The 15,272-nt window shown below is 43.2% G+C and overlaps 1 protein-coding gene and 1 long non-coding RNA gene across 3 annotated transcripts in view; both read right to left on the reverse strand.

Moving 5' to 3' along the window:
- Nucleotides 1-5,027: 5,027 nt before the first annotated feature.
- Nucleotides 5,028-11,226, reverse strand: LOC133504759 (uncharacterized). Its single transcript, XR_009796071.1, has 3 exons — nucleotides 10,996-11,226; nucleotides 7,384-7,453; nucleotides 5,028-6,434 (listed from the first exon to the last, which is right to left on the reverse strand). It is a non-coding gene; the product is annotated as an uncharacterized LOC133504759 (long non-coding RNA).
- Nucleotides 11,227-11,632: 406 nt separating this feature from the next.
- LOC133504343 (tapasin-related protein-like) overlaps nucleotides 11,633-15,272 on the reverse strand; it is a 29,565-nt gene continuing 25,925 nt past the window's right edge. The window contains exon 7 of one of the 2 annotated variants that reach the window (XM_061826490.1): nucleotides 11,633-15,265. In XM_061826490.1, coding sequence (XP_061682474.1) covers nucleotides 15,251-15,265 — 15 coding nt within the window. In that variant the 3' untranslated portion in view covers nucleotides 11,633-15,250. The remainder of the gene's footprint in view (nucleotides 15,266-15,272) is intronic. The other variant, XM_061826489.1, reaches the window with a different exon arrangement.

Raw genomic sequence — 15,272 nt, forward strand, 5'->3', positions numbered from 1 at the left:
TTCCATTGGCTTCGTGGAGTGTGAGGATAAAAACATATATCAGCTGCTGCTCTTTCCAAAAGAAAAACTACAGAATACTTTTACCTCATGTAGCGCCTCTCTAGTATAAAATACTTCGACGAGGTAGCCACCTGAGTTCTTTCCTCACTCCAAAGTAGTAAACTAATTAATTAACTCAATGGTAATTACTCTAAATGTCTATTACAACTTTACTCTTTACTTGTGCATTTAATTCTCTATCAAAAAGTCTCTGAAATGATTTTTCCCTTATGAGTAAAGGTTATCTAATGTAGATAACCCAGCTATCATATAAACTCACCACTATTTTAACAGTCTTGCAGATAGTCAAATAATAAACCTGGTTATGTAACAAAAAGTGTGAACATTTAATAACAAAATAAAGGCTGGAAAATCAAACATGTATACACAACAGTCAAATAAACAAAGTCAATATAGCAGGTACACAATGCACACGTGCTAAGCTAAGGGCCCAAACAAATATGAATATAGCCGGCAAGCAAGCGAAATTCAAACCCCAATGTCACTGCGGTGCTTCCCAAGGCAGGAGTGAAGAAAGGTGAAGGTGGTTTTTCCTCTGTCCAGCATCCTCACGGTCCTCGTCCGTTTTTTCTTCCTTGAAGTCCAAACACAGGCCTCGCTAGCCACGTTAGCTCGATGCTAGCGCCCTTGTCCTCTCCCTCGTGCTCCAACACACAGGCCTTGCTAGCTAGCGTTAGCTGGTTGCTAGCGCCCAAGCCAAGTCCCATGCATGCACTTAGCCCCTGTGGTAGCGGCTAACTCCACCACGTTACGGCGTGATTTGAGTAGTCCACACAAACGACACACTATCCCAGTTGTACTTTCAACAGCCCTTGTCGAACACGTTGATGAACTTTTGATAAATGTCCACCGTTCACTTTCTTTGACTTTTCTTTCAACCACTTCTCCATCCAGCTCTTTTCTCTCTCTATTTCTCTCTCTATCTCTCTTTCTCTCTCTCTCTCTCTCTCTCTCTCTCTCTCTCTCTCTCTCTCTCTCTTCTCCTCCACACGTCACTTCCTGTCCTTCTTAAACAATGGTTACAACAACAAAATGACAAACAAAAGTATTTCTTTTTCACAATTGAATCAAACACATTTAAATACAAATCCCTCTAACACAAAATACAGTCAGCACACACAGTTTAACAGATACTCCACCACATTGCATAAACAAAAATCCTATAACCTGCTACTCTATTATACTGAACTTTTACCTGTACCAACTTTTAACCGGTTACACTCACATGGCATCACCAACCCATTCAACAGATGTGTTGACAATGTCATAGATTGGAAGAGTCAGCACCTATTTAGCATTCCACATTTGCATCGTGTGTGGTTTTCATCTGTGGCGTGTCTATCTCATTTGGCCTCACAGTTCTGAGGACTGGGGTTCCAATCCCGGTACTGCCTATGTGGAGTTTGCATGTTCTCCCCATGCCTGTGTGGATTTTCTCCAGGCACTCCAGTTTCCTCCCAAATTCCAAAAACATGTATTAATTGGAGACTCTAAATACCCCCTAGGTATGATTGTGAGTACAACTGTTGTCTGTCCCCATGTTCCCTCCGATTGGGTGGCAACCATTTCAGTGTGTACCCTGCCTCCTGCCCAATGACAGCTGGGATAGGCTCCAGCACTCCCCCGACCCTCGTGAGGATAAGCGGCTCGGAAAATGGATGGATGGATATTAATAATCGAACAGCAATCTAGCCCCTATAGCAACAACTATGCTTTTCCAATTTCCAAACGTATTCTGTACCCATTGCAAAAAAGGCGTTTGGTTCGACACCTTCCATACTCTGAGCTTTCTCCCGATAAGCCCCGAGTAGTGTAAGGGTTTCAGTTAATGAACCATTAGACAATGTGTGTAGAGGGATAAAGGTAGAACACTCACCAGATTCAATCAAACGACAAAGCCCTGCTTTTTCCGCCAATATCATGTCTAATGCCTGCCTATTCTGCCAAGCCACAAGTGAAGTGGCATGCAATTGTGAAGCTGTATGTGTAAACAATGCTTCTGTGAAATTTGTTAACGTGTTAACTTTATGATTTAGATAATTGATGAGTTCAGTGTGCTTATACGAGGTTATAGGAAAAAGATAACTTATGAAAGGCAGCTGTAATGCAGCCCTATGGGGGGCACAAACCAGTGCAATCTGGAGGCCGGTCCCAAGCCTGGATAAATGCAGAGGGTTGCGTCAGGAAGGGCATCCGGCGTAAAAACTTCCAAGCAAATATGAGCGTTCATCTTAAGAATCCCATACCGGATCGATCATGGGCCGGGTTAACAACCCCCACCCCCGGCACTGCTGACCTGCAGGGCGTCGGTGGAAATTCAGCTAATGTGGGTTGAAGACAAAGAAGAGGAGGAAACCGGATCCATCGTCAGAAGAAAAAGAGGAATGCACAGAGCCTACAACTGAGTGTAGGGACTTTGAATATTGGGACTATGACAGGAAAAGCTCAGGAGTTGGTTGACATGATTAGGAGAAAGGTTGCTATTCTGTGCATCCAAGAGAGCAGGTGGAAAAGTAGTAAGGCGAGAAGTTTAGGAGCAGGGTTTAAATTATTCTACCACAGAGTAGATGGGAAGAGAAATGGAGTAGGGGTTATTTTAAAGGAAGAGCTGGCTAAGAATGTCTTGGAGGTGAAAAGAGTATCAGATCGAGTGATGAGACTAAAATTTGAAATTGAGGGTGTTATGTATAATTTGGTTAGCGGCTATGCACCACAGGTAGGATGTGACCTAGAGTTGAAAGAGAAATTCTGGAAGGAACTAGATGAAGTAGTTCTGAGCATCCCAGACAGCGAGAGAGTTGTGATTGGTGCAGATTGTAATGGACATATTGGTAAAGGAAACAGGGGCGATGAAGAAGTGATGGGTAAGTACGGCATCCAGGAAAGGAACTTTGAGGGACAGATGGTGGTGGACTTTGCAAAAAGTATGGAGATGGCTGTAGTGAACACTTATTTCCAGAAGAGGGAGGAACATAGAGTGACCTACAAGAGCGGAGGTAGAAGCACGCAGGTGGATTATATTTTGTGCAGACGATGTAATCTGAAGGAGGTTACTAACTGTAAAGTTGTGGAAGAGGAGAGTGTAGCTCGACAGCATAGGATGGTAGTCTGTAGGATGACTCTGGTGGTGGGTAGGAAGATTAAGAAGACAAAGGTAGAGCAGAGAACCATGTGGTGGAAGCTGAGAAAGGAAGAATGTTGTGCGGCCTTTCGAAAAGAGGTAAGACAGGTTCTCGATGGACAGCAGAAGCTCCCAGAAGACTGGACAACGACAGCCAAGGTAATCAGAGAGACAGGCAGGAGAGTACTTGGTGTGTCTTTTGGTAGGAAAGGGGAGAAGAAGACTTGGTGGTGGAACCCCAAAATACGGGGAGTCATACAAGGAAAGAGATTAGCGAAGAATAAGTGGGATACTGAGAGGACTGAGGAGAGGCGAAAGGAGTACATCGAGATGCGACGTAGGGCAAAGGTAGAGGTGGCAAAGACTAAACAAGAGGCATATGAAGACATGTGTACCGGGTTGGACACGAAAGAAGGAGAAAAGGATCTCTGCAGGTTGGCCAGACAGAGGGATAGAGATGGGAAGGATGTGCAGCAGTTAAGGGTGATTAAGGATAGAGATGGAAATGTGTTGACTGGTGCCAGTAGTGTGCTAAATAGATGGAAAGAATACTTTGAGATGTTGATGAATGAAAATGAGAGAGAAGGGAGAGTTGAAGAGGCAAGTGTGAAGGACCAGGAAGTGGCAATGATTACTAAGGGGGAAGTCAGAAAGGCACTACAAAGGATGAAAAATGGAAAGGCAGTTGGACCTGATGACATACCGGTAGAGGTATGGAAGCAATTTGGAGAGATGGCTGTGGAGTTTTTGACCAACTTATTCAACAGAATACTAGCGGGCGAAAAGATGCCTGAAGAATGGAGGAAAAGTGTTCTTGTTCCCATTTTTAAGAACAAAGGGGATGTTCAGAGCTGTGGGAACTTTTGAGGAATAAAGTTAATGAGCCACACAATGAAGTTATGGGAAAGAGTAGTGGAGGGTAGACTCAGGTCAGAAGTCAGTATCTGCAAGCAACAGTATGGTTTCATCCCTAGAAAGAGTACCAAAGATGCATTATTTGCCTTGAGGATGCTAGTGGAAAAGTAAAGAGAAGGTCAGAAGGAGCTACATTGTGTCTTTGTGGATCTAGAGAAAGCCTATGACAGAGTACCAAGAGAGAAACTGTGGTACTGCATGCGTAAGTCTGGTGTGGCAGAGAAGTATGTTAAAATAGTACAGGACATGTATGATGGCAGCAGAACAATGGTGAGGTGTGCCTTAGGTGTGACAGAGGAATTTAAGGTGGAGGTGGGACTGCATCAGGGATCAGCTCTGAGCCCCTTCCTGTTTGCAGTGGTAATGGATAGGCTGACACATGAGGTTAGACTGGAATCCCCTTGGACCATGATGTTCGCAGATATTGTGATATGCAGTGAAAGCAGGGAGCATGCAGAGGAACAATTAGAAAGATGGAGACATGCACTGGAAAGGAGAGGAATGAAGATTAGCCGAAGTAAAACAGAATATATGTGCGTGAATGAGAAAAGTGGAGGGGGAAGAGTGAGGCTACAGGGAGAAGAGATAGCGAGGGTGGACGACTTCAAATATTTAGGGTCAACAATCCAGAGCAATGGTGAGTATGGTCAGGAAGTGAAGAAACAGGTCCAAGCAGGTTGGAACAGCTGGCGAAAGGTGTCTGGTGTGTTATGTGACAGAAGAGTCTCTGCTAGGATGAAGGGCAAAGTTTACAAAACAGTGGTGAGGCCGGCCATGATGTACGGATTAGAGACGGAGGCACTGAAGAAACAACAGGAAGCTGAACTGGAGGTGGCAGAAATGAAGATGTTGAGGTTCTCGCTCGGAGTGACCAGGTTGGATAGGATTAGAAATGAGCTCATTAGAGGGACAGCCAAAGCTGGATGTTTTGGAGACAAGATTCGAGAGAGCAGACTTCGATGGTTTGGACATGTTCAGAGGCGAGAGAGTGAGTATATTGGTAGAAGGATGCTGAGGATGGAGCTCCCAGGCAAAAGAGCGAGAGGAAGACCAAAGAGAAGGTTTATGGATGTGGTGAGGGAAGACATGAGGGCAGTTGGGGTTAGAGAGGAAGATGCAGGAGATAGGCTAAGATGGCAAAAGATGACACACTGTGGCGACCCCTAACGGGACAAGCCGAAAGGAAAAGAAGAAGAAGAAGAAGAAGAAGATGAAAGGCAGCTGTGTGAATGCTGGTTTCGTTTCATCTAACAATTTATCTTTGTCTGGGATGTTCCGAGGTTGGCCAATTACATCAAAATAAACTGGGGTGTTTTGTGTAATTGGAGGCTTTAAATTAGCATTACTCAAATCTCTTTTGGACGGGTGGCTGCCAATTATAGCACAATTTAATTGGGACACGCGAATGGCCCCCTCCTCCGTACCATTCCCATAGCGTAAGCATAGTACAGTTCTCTGTCTTTATTTGGTAGGGACGACATTGGCTGTAATACAAATGTTATGGTGGGTACATCAGACCTTGTCACTTTGATAGTTTGCCGTGCCAATTTTACGCTCCCTGATTGCTATGTGGATTTGACCAATAATCACCATAGACAGAAGTCATATAATTCCACCAGGACAATCATTTTTTATAATTTGCATCATGGGCACTCATTAGATAAAACCAATAATCTTGCCAATGACTCATTTTAGTTACTTCAGCATATTGCTCTTCTAAATTTGCACCCGGATAGTCAGGAACCGCTGAGATCTTGCTGAACCTTGTCTGGCGGGACGGCAATTGGTCCAGCAGGATGGTGATGGAAAGTTCTTGGGAAAGGGAAGTTACATTAATCATCGTCCCCGTTCTGTCCATCAGCAGCCGTAGGTTTCCCAGGATGGACGTAGACAGTCTACGGCTGGGCAACCGTTCCTTGTTGGTGCTTTCCTTGCCGCGAGGTTGTGCACCAACTGCCATCAGGCACAGCCCTGCAAGAAAGTAAACAGCATATATGGTTGACAGGACTGCAGTCAGCCTCTGGCCGGTGGTCTGCTCCATCTTCTCGAGAGGGGTGTGTTTGCCACGGAAGACCGTCTCTCCAACTGTGGTCTTTCGTCGGTACACTGGTGTGTACGTCGTGGAGATCCTACCCCGAGGGACTGGCGTCACTAGGCCCGTCAGCAGGGAATTGAAGGGGCTTGCACTGCGACTGGTGGATCCAGCCGTCACGTCCCTTGACCTTTACAGCCGTAGGTGTCACTGCTATCACCTGGTGGGGGCCGTCCCAGCGTTCATTGTCCCAGCGAGGTCGTCTCAGCACTTTGAGGAAGACTTGGTCCACCACGCGGATGTGATCTATATGTGGAGCAGAACACACTGGCAAGTCATTGTGTTTATGCATCTCTTTCCGGTCAAACATGTTTTTCATGTGGACTGGGATCGATGTGCCCGTTGCTAGTGATTCTGACGAGTCCAGGTCTGGAAGTCTATCAGGGCGGTCATATAGAATTTCAATGGGGATAATGTTTTTCCTTCGGCTGGCACTATCCTCATTGCCGTTGCAATGATTGAAACACAGTCAGGCCATTGTCGTTTTGTTTCCCTCATTGTCTTTATGAGTCTAGCTTTGACAGTTCAGTTTGTTCGTTCAATGAGTCCAGCAGATTTCGGATGATACACGCAATGACGCTTTAAGTCGATTTCCAGCAGCTGTCCAACTTTTGTCACAGCGTCATTCACAAAATGTGTGCCATTGTCACTTCGAATCACACTTGGAATGCCAAACGTTGGAATAATACGATTACACAGTGCTTTTACAACTGTCTTTGCATCAGCATGTGCTGTTGGAAACAACTCAACCCATTTAGAGAACACATCAATTATCACCAAAAATATTGCATCCCTAATGCTTTGTTTAACTCAATGTATGAATGTGTGAAATGGTTCTGGAGGCAGAGGAAATGTTCCTCTTTGTGGTCTTAAATACCCTTGTGCATTATTTTTTTAAACAGATAATACATTGTTTGCAAAATTTTTTCGAGAAGTGTGTAAACCCATGTGTGTGATAATACTGTTGTGTCAACGCCACCATCCCCCCTGTTGACACATGACTCAATCCATGTGTCAATATTGCTGCCCATCCAAATAATGATTTTGGCAGCCAGGGTTTTCCATCGGCTAATTTACTAACCCCGTCCTTGTCAATTTTCGCACCTTTGTCCTCCCAATGTGTGTGTTCAGTGAGTGGTGCTTTTTTCTGACGTGAAATCAAAATGTCATGATTTACTGCATGTGTTTTTGTTACCTCTTTCACCAGTGCTGTGTCAACCATGGGGAATCCCTGGGCTTCAGCCTTGGCTGCTTGATCAGCTAGTCTGTAACCAATTGTGATTGTGTCATTTCCTGCTAAGTGAGCTTCACATTTACAAATGGCTACTTTGTCCGGCAGTTGTACTGCGTCCAGTAACTGCTGGAGAAGTGCCTTGTGAGCAACCTCTTTACCTGTTGAGGTAGTAAAGCCCCGATTTGACCATTGTCGACAAAACACATGAACTGAGCCCCAGCCATATTGGCTGTCAGTCCAGATTGTAACATGTTTCTTGGAAAACATCTTACAAGCCTGGATCAGTGCAGACAATTCTGCTGCCTGTGCCGAACACACAGAGTTAAGTGTTGCTTGAAACAAGACCTTAGTTTGTGTCGTTATAGCAAATCCCACCCTGTTGCGGCCGTCTTCCCCTTTGCTTGCTGATCCGTCAACAAAAACAACCTCTCCAGTCGGGAGGGGAGTGTCCATTAGGTCAGGTCGCGGTTTGGTGGAAATTTGGACGTGCCTTCCACAGTCGTGTGGAGTGCCCTCTGTTGGTGTGGGTAAAAGTGTCGCTGAATTCGGTCCCCCACATCTTACAATTGTGATGTGTCCCTGTGATAACAATGTCACGGTGCAATGTAAGTGCCATGCTGGTGACAAAAATGTCATCTTTCTTTCCAGCAGAAGGAGTGAAACTGCGTGTGGCACTTTCAGTGTTAAATGGTGGAACAAGACTACTTCCCCAGACGCCTCAACAGCCAGAGCAGTGGCCAGCACGGCCTGAACGCACTCTGGAATGGCTCGTGCTACGGAATCCAATTGTTGCGAATAGTATGCAACTAGTCTCATTTTTCCTCCGTGTTTCTGCAGCAACACTGAGGTCATGAACCCGTTTTTTGCAGTCACTGTCTGCTAAAATGCCCTGTCATAATTTGGTAGTGCTAACACACCTGAATCAATGAGTTATCTTTTGACAAGATCAAAAGCTTTGTCGGCTTCTGGGGTCCATGCAATTTTGTCTTGTAATGTCATTGGCTTATCATAAATTATGTTCAGCAATGGTTGCGTGATTTCTGAGTAATTTGCAATCCAGGCACGGCAATAATTGCAAAGACCCAAAAATGACATCATGTGCTTTATTGTTACAGGTTTTGGAGCCTTGGCGATGGCTTGTTTCTGTTTGTCACTGACAATGCGTCCTCGCTCAGTCAAAATGTGTCCTAGATAGGTTGCTTCTTGTTTCCATAATTGCATTTTGTCTTTTGAAACTTTGTTTCCTGTGTCATACAAATATTGCAGTAACGCTAATGTATCGATTTTGCATTGCTCTTGTGTGTTTGAGGCCACTAAAATGTCATCCACATATACCAAAATTTGGCTCTTGTGTGGGACATTAAATGAGGCCAAACACCTTGTGATTGCTTCTGAGAAAATTGTTGGGGAGTCACAAAATCCCTGGGATAACCTTGTGAACATTAATTTCTCACTTTTGAACGTAAACGTGAACCAGTATTGGCTGTCAGGATGGACAGGGATACTCCAAAAGGCATTACTCAGGTCCACCACCGAAAACCACCTGGTTCCCGGTTGTAATGAGTTCAAAAGAGTGTGTGGATTAGGAACCTTTGGCGCACGCGATTGTACTGCTTGGTTTACTGCACGCAAATCTTGAATTAATCTCCATTTGTTAGAGTGTGCTTTTCGGACTGGAAATGTAGGCGTATTACAAGGCGAGTTTGGGCACGTGCGTAAAATTCCTGCCTTTTTTAATTCGTTAACTACGGGTTGGATGCCTGGAGCCAATCCCAGCTGTCATCAGGCAGGAGGCAGGGTACACCCCGAACTGATTGCCAGTCAATCACAGGGCACATGGAGACAGACAACAGTCACATTCACAATCACACCTACGGGCAATTTAGAGTCTCCAATTAATGCATGTTTTTGAGATCTGGGAGGAAACCGGAGTACCCAGAGAAAACCCACACAGGCACGGGGAGACTGTGCAAACTCCATACAGGCGGGGCCGGGATTTGACCCCCGTTCCTCAGAACTGTAAGGCCAACACTCTCCAGCTGTTCCACCGTGTCGCCCATTTCCGCAGAATAATCTGAGAGAAAATGTTATATTTTTATTATTTAGTCTCACCTTTCAGGATAATAAATATAATAATAATAATAAAGGCCACATTGGCCCAGTTGGCATTGGAGGGATGTGAAACAAAAATGTGCGTGGAAGGAGACTATCGCCTCAAAAAAAAATGCCTGCAGGCCACCTCAGCTCTTCTCAGGCTATGTTAAATTACCCATTGCCTGCCATGGCATACCTGCTTAATGTTGCATTTGTGTGCCCCCATCATGGCAAACCTGTTTAATAAGGCTTAGTATTGTGTGTGTGTGTGCGTGCATTATATGAGTGGTAACATGGCCCCCATTGGCATTCCTGGCCCATTTATAGAACCCCTTATAATAAATTCCAGGACTCCTAAACCTCTGATCCTAGAACAGCCCCGGATTTTCACAATTAGCGTTAACAGTAAAACATCCCATCCATTTTCTAAGCCGCATGTCATCATTAGAGTCTCAAGTAAACTGGAGCTTATTTCAGGCTGACTTCAGACAAAATGCATAGATGCATTTCTTTGTCGGGTGTGGGCACGCACTAACACTTCACATTCCCTCTTTGTGTAAATCTTGTGAATTAAAACACACTCCTGAACGCTGCTTACAGACCATAAACATTAAAAGGAGATTGTCCCGTCGAGCGGAATGTACATCATCACAATTAAACAGAGTGCAAGTATTTTGGATCCCTCTATAAACTCATTTAAACACACACGGATAAACACTTACTATAAACAATAAATGTCAAGCACAGACTGTACAAGAAAAATGGTCTAAATACTATCTAAATACTGAAACGTCAGTTTTAATGATGGGGAAGAAAAATAACCACAAGTTCTTTTTTGCAATGGTCTTCCATCCACACTTGACTGATTTGACACCTCTGTGTCATTCAGGGGTAACTGATTATGTATTTCTTGGAACTAAAAAAAAACAAAACATAAAACATCCATTGGTGCAAGCAACGAATGTGTCCCTGATCACAACTGAAAAGCGAGCTTGATCCCAGAGTGATTGTTTAAACTGCCGAAACTGAAAGCAACTGCTGAATGAGCTGTCATCTCGATGTATATCCATCCTAAATACCACCTCCTCCAAAGTCAGCTGAGGTTCCCTCTTACGTAGTAGTTAAACATCTGCTTTAAAATTCCACCGTACATAGAGGGGTTGTGCGGAAAAGAGTGTGGAGTTATTTCCAAGGCGAGACACGCTGAGTGAACCTTGGACTGATCAGAATATTTACTAAGAGGTCGTAAAAATGTTTTGAGATGAAGTATTGGACCCTCCTGATGGAACTAGCGGGCATATCGCCAAGTTTCAGCCATCATATGTGATGTGGTCCTCAGAATTAGTCGTGGGTAACTTTTTTATGTGAACTACTTCATGTACCCTACAATAGAGAAGTAAACCAATCTACAAACTCAACAAACTAAGAGACAATAGTGAGTGCACAAATATACATAACAAACAGATGTACGTTACCTACCAGTCCTCGGTTAGAAAAACTACTACAACTGCAAAGAACCCACTAAGGGTGTGAAAACTGTAGTGCAGCTCCTCTGACATTGTGGAGGATCGGATTGCATCGTTGATGGTAAACACACAAGGTGTCACTGTGTCATTCACAACACTTCCCAAAGTAGAATATTGTAACTATGGATTCACTTCATGCTCAGACTTATTGCTTTTTCCTTGTACGGACGCCAGCTCCTCGGAATTAAAGCCACAACGCTTTAATTCAAAGCCAATGTGTGTGTGTGTGTGTGTGCACGCACATCTGTTTGTGTGACCTTGCCTTGCAGGGCAACGGCACTCACTGGAGACATTTAAAATGGGACTGAGAAGTGTATACAAGAGAGAGTAGAAAGGCGCGAGGCCTTCACTCTCTGAAGGTCACAATCGAGTACTACCGGTTTCCATGTAAACACAAGCAGAGCTGTAGAGCTTGCAAAGTGTCATCAATCACAATAAGAGACTTGTACTGCACAATTTGTCCCAACACTTTGACACAAAATGCTGTCCAGTGTCTCCATCCGTATAGTACAGGTACATCTCAATAAATCGAAATATGGTGGAAAGGTCCATTTATTCAGTATGTCTCCATTAAAAATAATTTCCACTGTTTCTTGATTGTTTTTTAAGTTGTAGACTCATTTACAGAGATGACAAATTTGGAGTTTTTTGTTTGCTGGAAAGAATATTCATCAAAATTATATGTATATATCAAAAAGGAAAATCATTCAATATTTCACTCTCTGTGTGTTGTGCAGTTTCTCAACCAGAGGTTCGTGGGCTGCTCGTGTTTCCTTGGTGTTAATTGCATGGGATCTGTCATGCCCCTGGCATCCTCCCCAGGCTGGGTGTGGTCAGCCAATTAGTCGGCACACACCTGCACCCTGTTTCGGCTGATTAAACTCGGTACTTATAGGACACGGACACAACTAGCCCTCCTAAAATGCTACTGCCATGTTGTCAACATAAAATTAAAACAAATCTAACAGGTTAGACTTAAGCGTATTCAAAGGAATAAAAGTATAAGCAAGGTGGCCAAAATAATAGTTAATAGTCACATCGTATCTATTATGACTGCATACAAACAGATTTTGCCATGATCTGGAACGTCAATGCTGTGTGTCTTGGTGTTGCTTCTTTGTCTTCACAGTTCCATCAATTAGATGTTGCATCATTTGATATTTTCTTTCCCACACAGACAGAGCACTGCTGTGCCTTGTTTGTCTTTTCTGAACACTTGAGATCCTGCATGGGGTGCACACATTGCCCCCAGCCCTGCGTGGAGGCAATTGGTGCTGGCAACAGGCTAACAAACATCTGCAATGGGTCAAATTTGCTCTTGTTTATTGCTGTGCTAAGGCTTACACCAAAAGGCAGTCAAGAGGTTCTTATTTCCTGCTTCAAATCTGCTGTATATTTCCTTAATAGTTCTTTTTTCTGGAACTCATCCCATTAATTGTACTGCAAATCGTATTGCAAATGAATACTGGGACATATGTGAGGACTTCAATTATCCACTTTGTCATGGTGATACTGTTCCCAAATGAATCAACTGAAACCTCCCATCTTATTTTGTTCACACTTATGACCTTTGTCATATTGATCTTTTTTTTCCTGAAAACTATTGTAAAAGGCAAGCTCCACTCAAAATGAAGCATTAACTAATACATGTTACATATTTGAAACAGGTAGCAGGTCCATTTAAAATTTCCTGCGGAATATGTTGTTTTGTTGTGCATCACAACAGAAAATGACAAACATCAAAATGTGTGCTTAGCTTGATTGATTGATTGGCGCCATAGTGCTCGAGTGGTTAGCATATCGGCCTTACAGGGGTAAAAATCCATCCTGGCCTGTGTGGAGTTTTTAATGTCCTCCCATGCCTGTGTGGGCTTTCTCCGGGCACTCTGGTTTCCTCCCACCTCTCCAAAACATGCATTAATTGCAGATTCTAAACTCCCCTTAGGTGTGAATGTGAGTTCAAACGGTTGTTTGTTAATATGCGCCCTGCAGTTGGCTGGTGGCCAGTTGAGGGTGTACCCCACCTCTCGCCCACAGTTAGCTGCGATAGGCTCCAGCATGCCTTTGACCCTCGTGAGGTTAAGTAGTACAGAAATTGATTGGTTGATTATGATTTGTTTCACCTTGGAGGTCTGAATTCAATTCTTATACAGCACACACCTTGTGGCCAAGTTTTTTTTTGTCTTAAGCCAATGGGGCAATTCTGATTAAGCCTCACCTTTCAGGATAATAAATATAATATTAATAAAGGCCACATTGGCCCAGCTGGCATTGGAGGGATGTGAAACAAAAATGTGCGTGGAAGGAGACTATCGCACCAAGAAAAATACACCCTGAACTGGTTGGCTTTCAATCATAGGGCACATAGAGACAACCATCCGCACTCACAACCACACTAAGGGGCAATCTAGAGTTTCCAATTAATGTATGTTTTTGAGTTATGAGAGGGAACAAGAGTGCCCGGAGAAAACCCACACGGGTTTGGGAAATGAATCCCGTTCCTCAGAAATGTGAGGCCAACGGTCTAACCAGTTGCGCCACCATGCTGTTCTGGGTCTTCTCCATTTGTGGATAATGGCTCTGACAATGGTTTGCTGGAGCCCCAAAACTTGCTTTGCAATGCTTTACAGACTGACGGATTTCAAATACTTTGTTTCTTCTTTAGATCATGGCATTTTACTCCAGCTTTTTGAGACATTTTGGCTGACTTTATTTTGTTAGACAGGTTTTACTAAAGGATGATGTAAATATATTTCACAGGTAATCAGGCTTGGGTGTGATTAGTGAAAATGAAAGCTTTCAAAGAAAACAATATCCACAGTTAATTTATGATTGAACAAGGGCAATTTTATCTTTTTCACACAGGGCCAGGTACTACTGAATAGTTTTTTTTCCCCCTTAATAAAAAAACATTATTTAATCCAGCCATCCATCCATCCATTTCCTTAGCCGCTTATCCTCACAAGGGTTGTGGGAGTGCGGGAGCCTATCCCAGCTGTCGACGTGCAGGAGGCAGGGTACACCCTGAACTGGTTGCCAGCCAATTGCAGGGTACATAGAGACAAGCAACCATCCACACTCACAACCACACTCAGGGGCAATTTAGAGTCTCCAATTAATGCATGTTTTGGGGCTGTGAGAGGGAACTCAAATGCCCGGAGAAAACCAACACTTGGTTTGGGAAATGAATCCCGTTCTGACATTTCGTATTTATTTTATGTTTATTTTTGTCTGCTATTTACATTTGTTTGATGATGTAATACATTAAAGTGGAGAAACCTGGGAAAAAAAGTAAGAATTTAAGCGAATAATTTTTCATGGCACTGTTGATAATCATTGGAGGAAAAATTTCATTGAATAACATGTTTTGTTAGCATAGTATGCCGTGTGGAGCCAATGTATTTTGTACACCTATCCGATAGTGAAGAACCATATGGCAGACTTTGTTGTGTTTATTCAATCAAGTTAGACTGATTATCTCTTGTAAAATCTACGCTCTATTGATATTACAACACACCAACATAAAACATTCACGCAAGAAAGCCAAAAGCTCATTACGTTATAAAATGTCTCTGAACTATCATTTTTATGTGTCAAGGTAATTAATCTAAACTGACAGGGAGATATTTCACAACCTAACCAGTGAGAATTGATAAAATAGTATTTTATAATATTAGCGTCTGCTGCTATAACATCTTTAATGTACCCGAAAACTCCAGCACGAAAAAGGTATCCCTTACATTTCTCCTGAGTTTTACGCCCATTGACTGTAAAAAAAAAACAAACAAAAAAAAAAACAATAAACCTTTAAGAATAGGAAACTTAAAAAATCATTTCTGTGCAACAGATGACAAAAAAAGCTAAATGCAATTAAATTGTACAGTACCCTTCAAAGTAAAATGGCCCTGAAGATTGTTTAGTTCAGAAAAGTAAGCCCTCAAAAGTATCAAAACTTGAAGCATCTCATTTTGTGACATCATGCAAGATGTCAGGCTATGCTACCCTGTGAACACCTGATCTCGTCAGATCTCGGAAGCTAAGCGGGCTTGGCCTTAGTACTTGGTTAACTTCACAAGTGTGTTTTGCATTTCCTTTTTTTTGTCACTATGATCTCCCTCTGTGACAATTTAAAAAAAAAATACAATTGTAAAATCAGGGGGAAAATATTTGCATGGTTCTCGGTGGTCTTCTCTGTCCAGGAGGTACAATCAGTAAGGCTTTTTCTGCACA

The sequence above is a fragment of the Syngnathoides biaculeatus genome, chromosome 8, assembly GCF_019802595.1.
Source record: "Syngnathoides biaculeatus isolate LvHL_M chromosome 8, ASM1980259v1, whole genome shotgun sequence".
Taxonomy (NCBI): domain Eukaryota; kingdom Metazoa; phylum Chordata; class Actinopteri; order Syngnathiformes; family Syngnathidae; genus Syngnathoides; species Syngnathoides biaculeatus.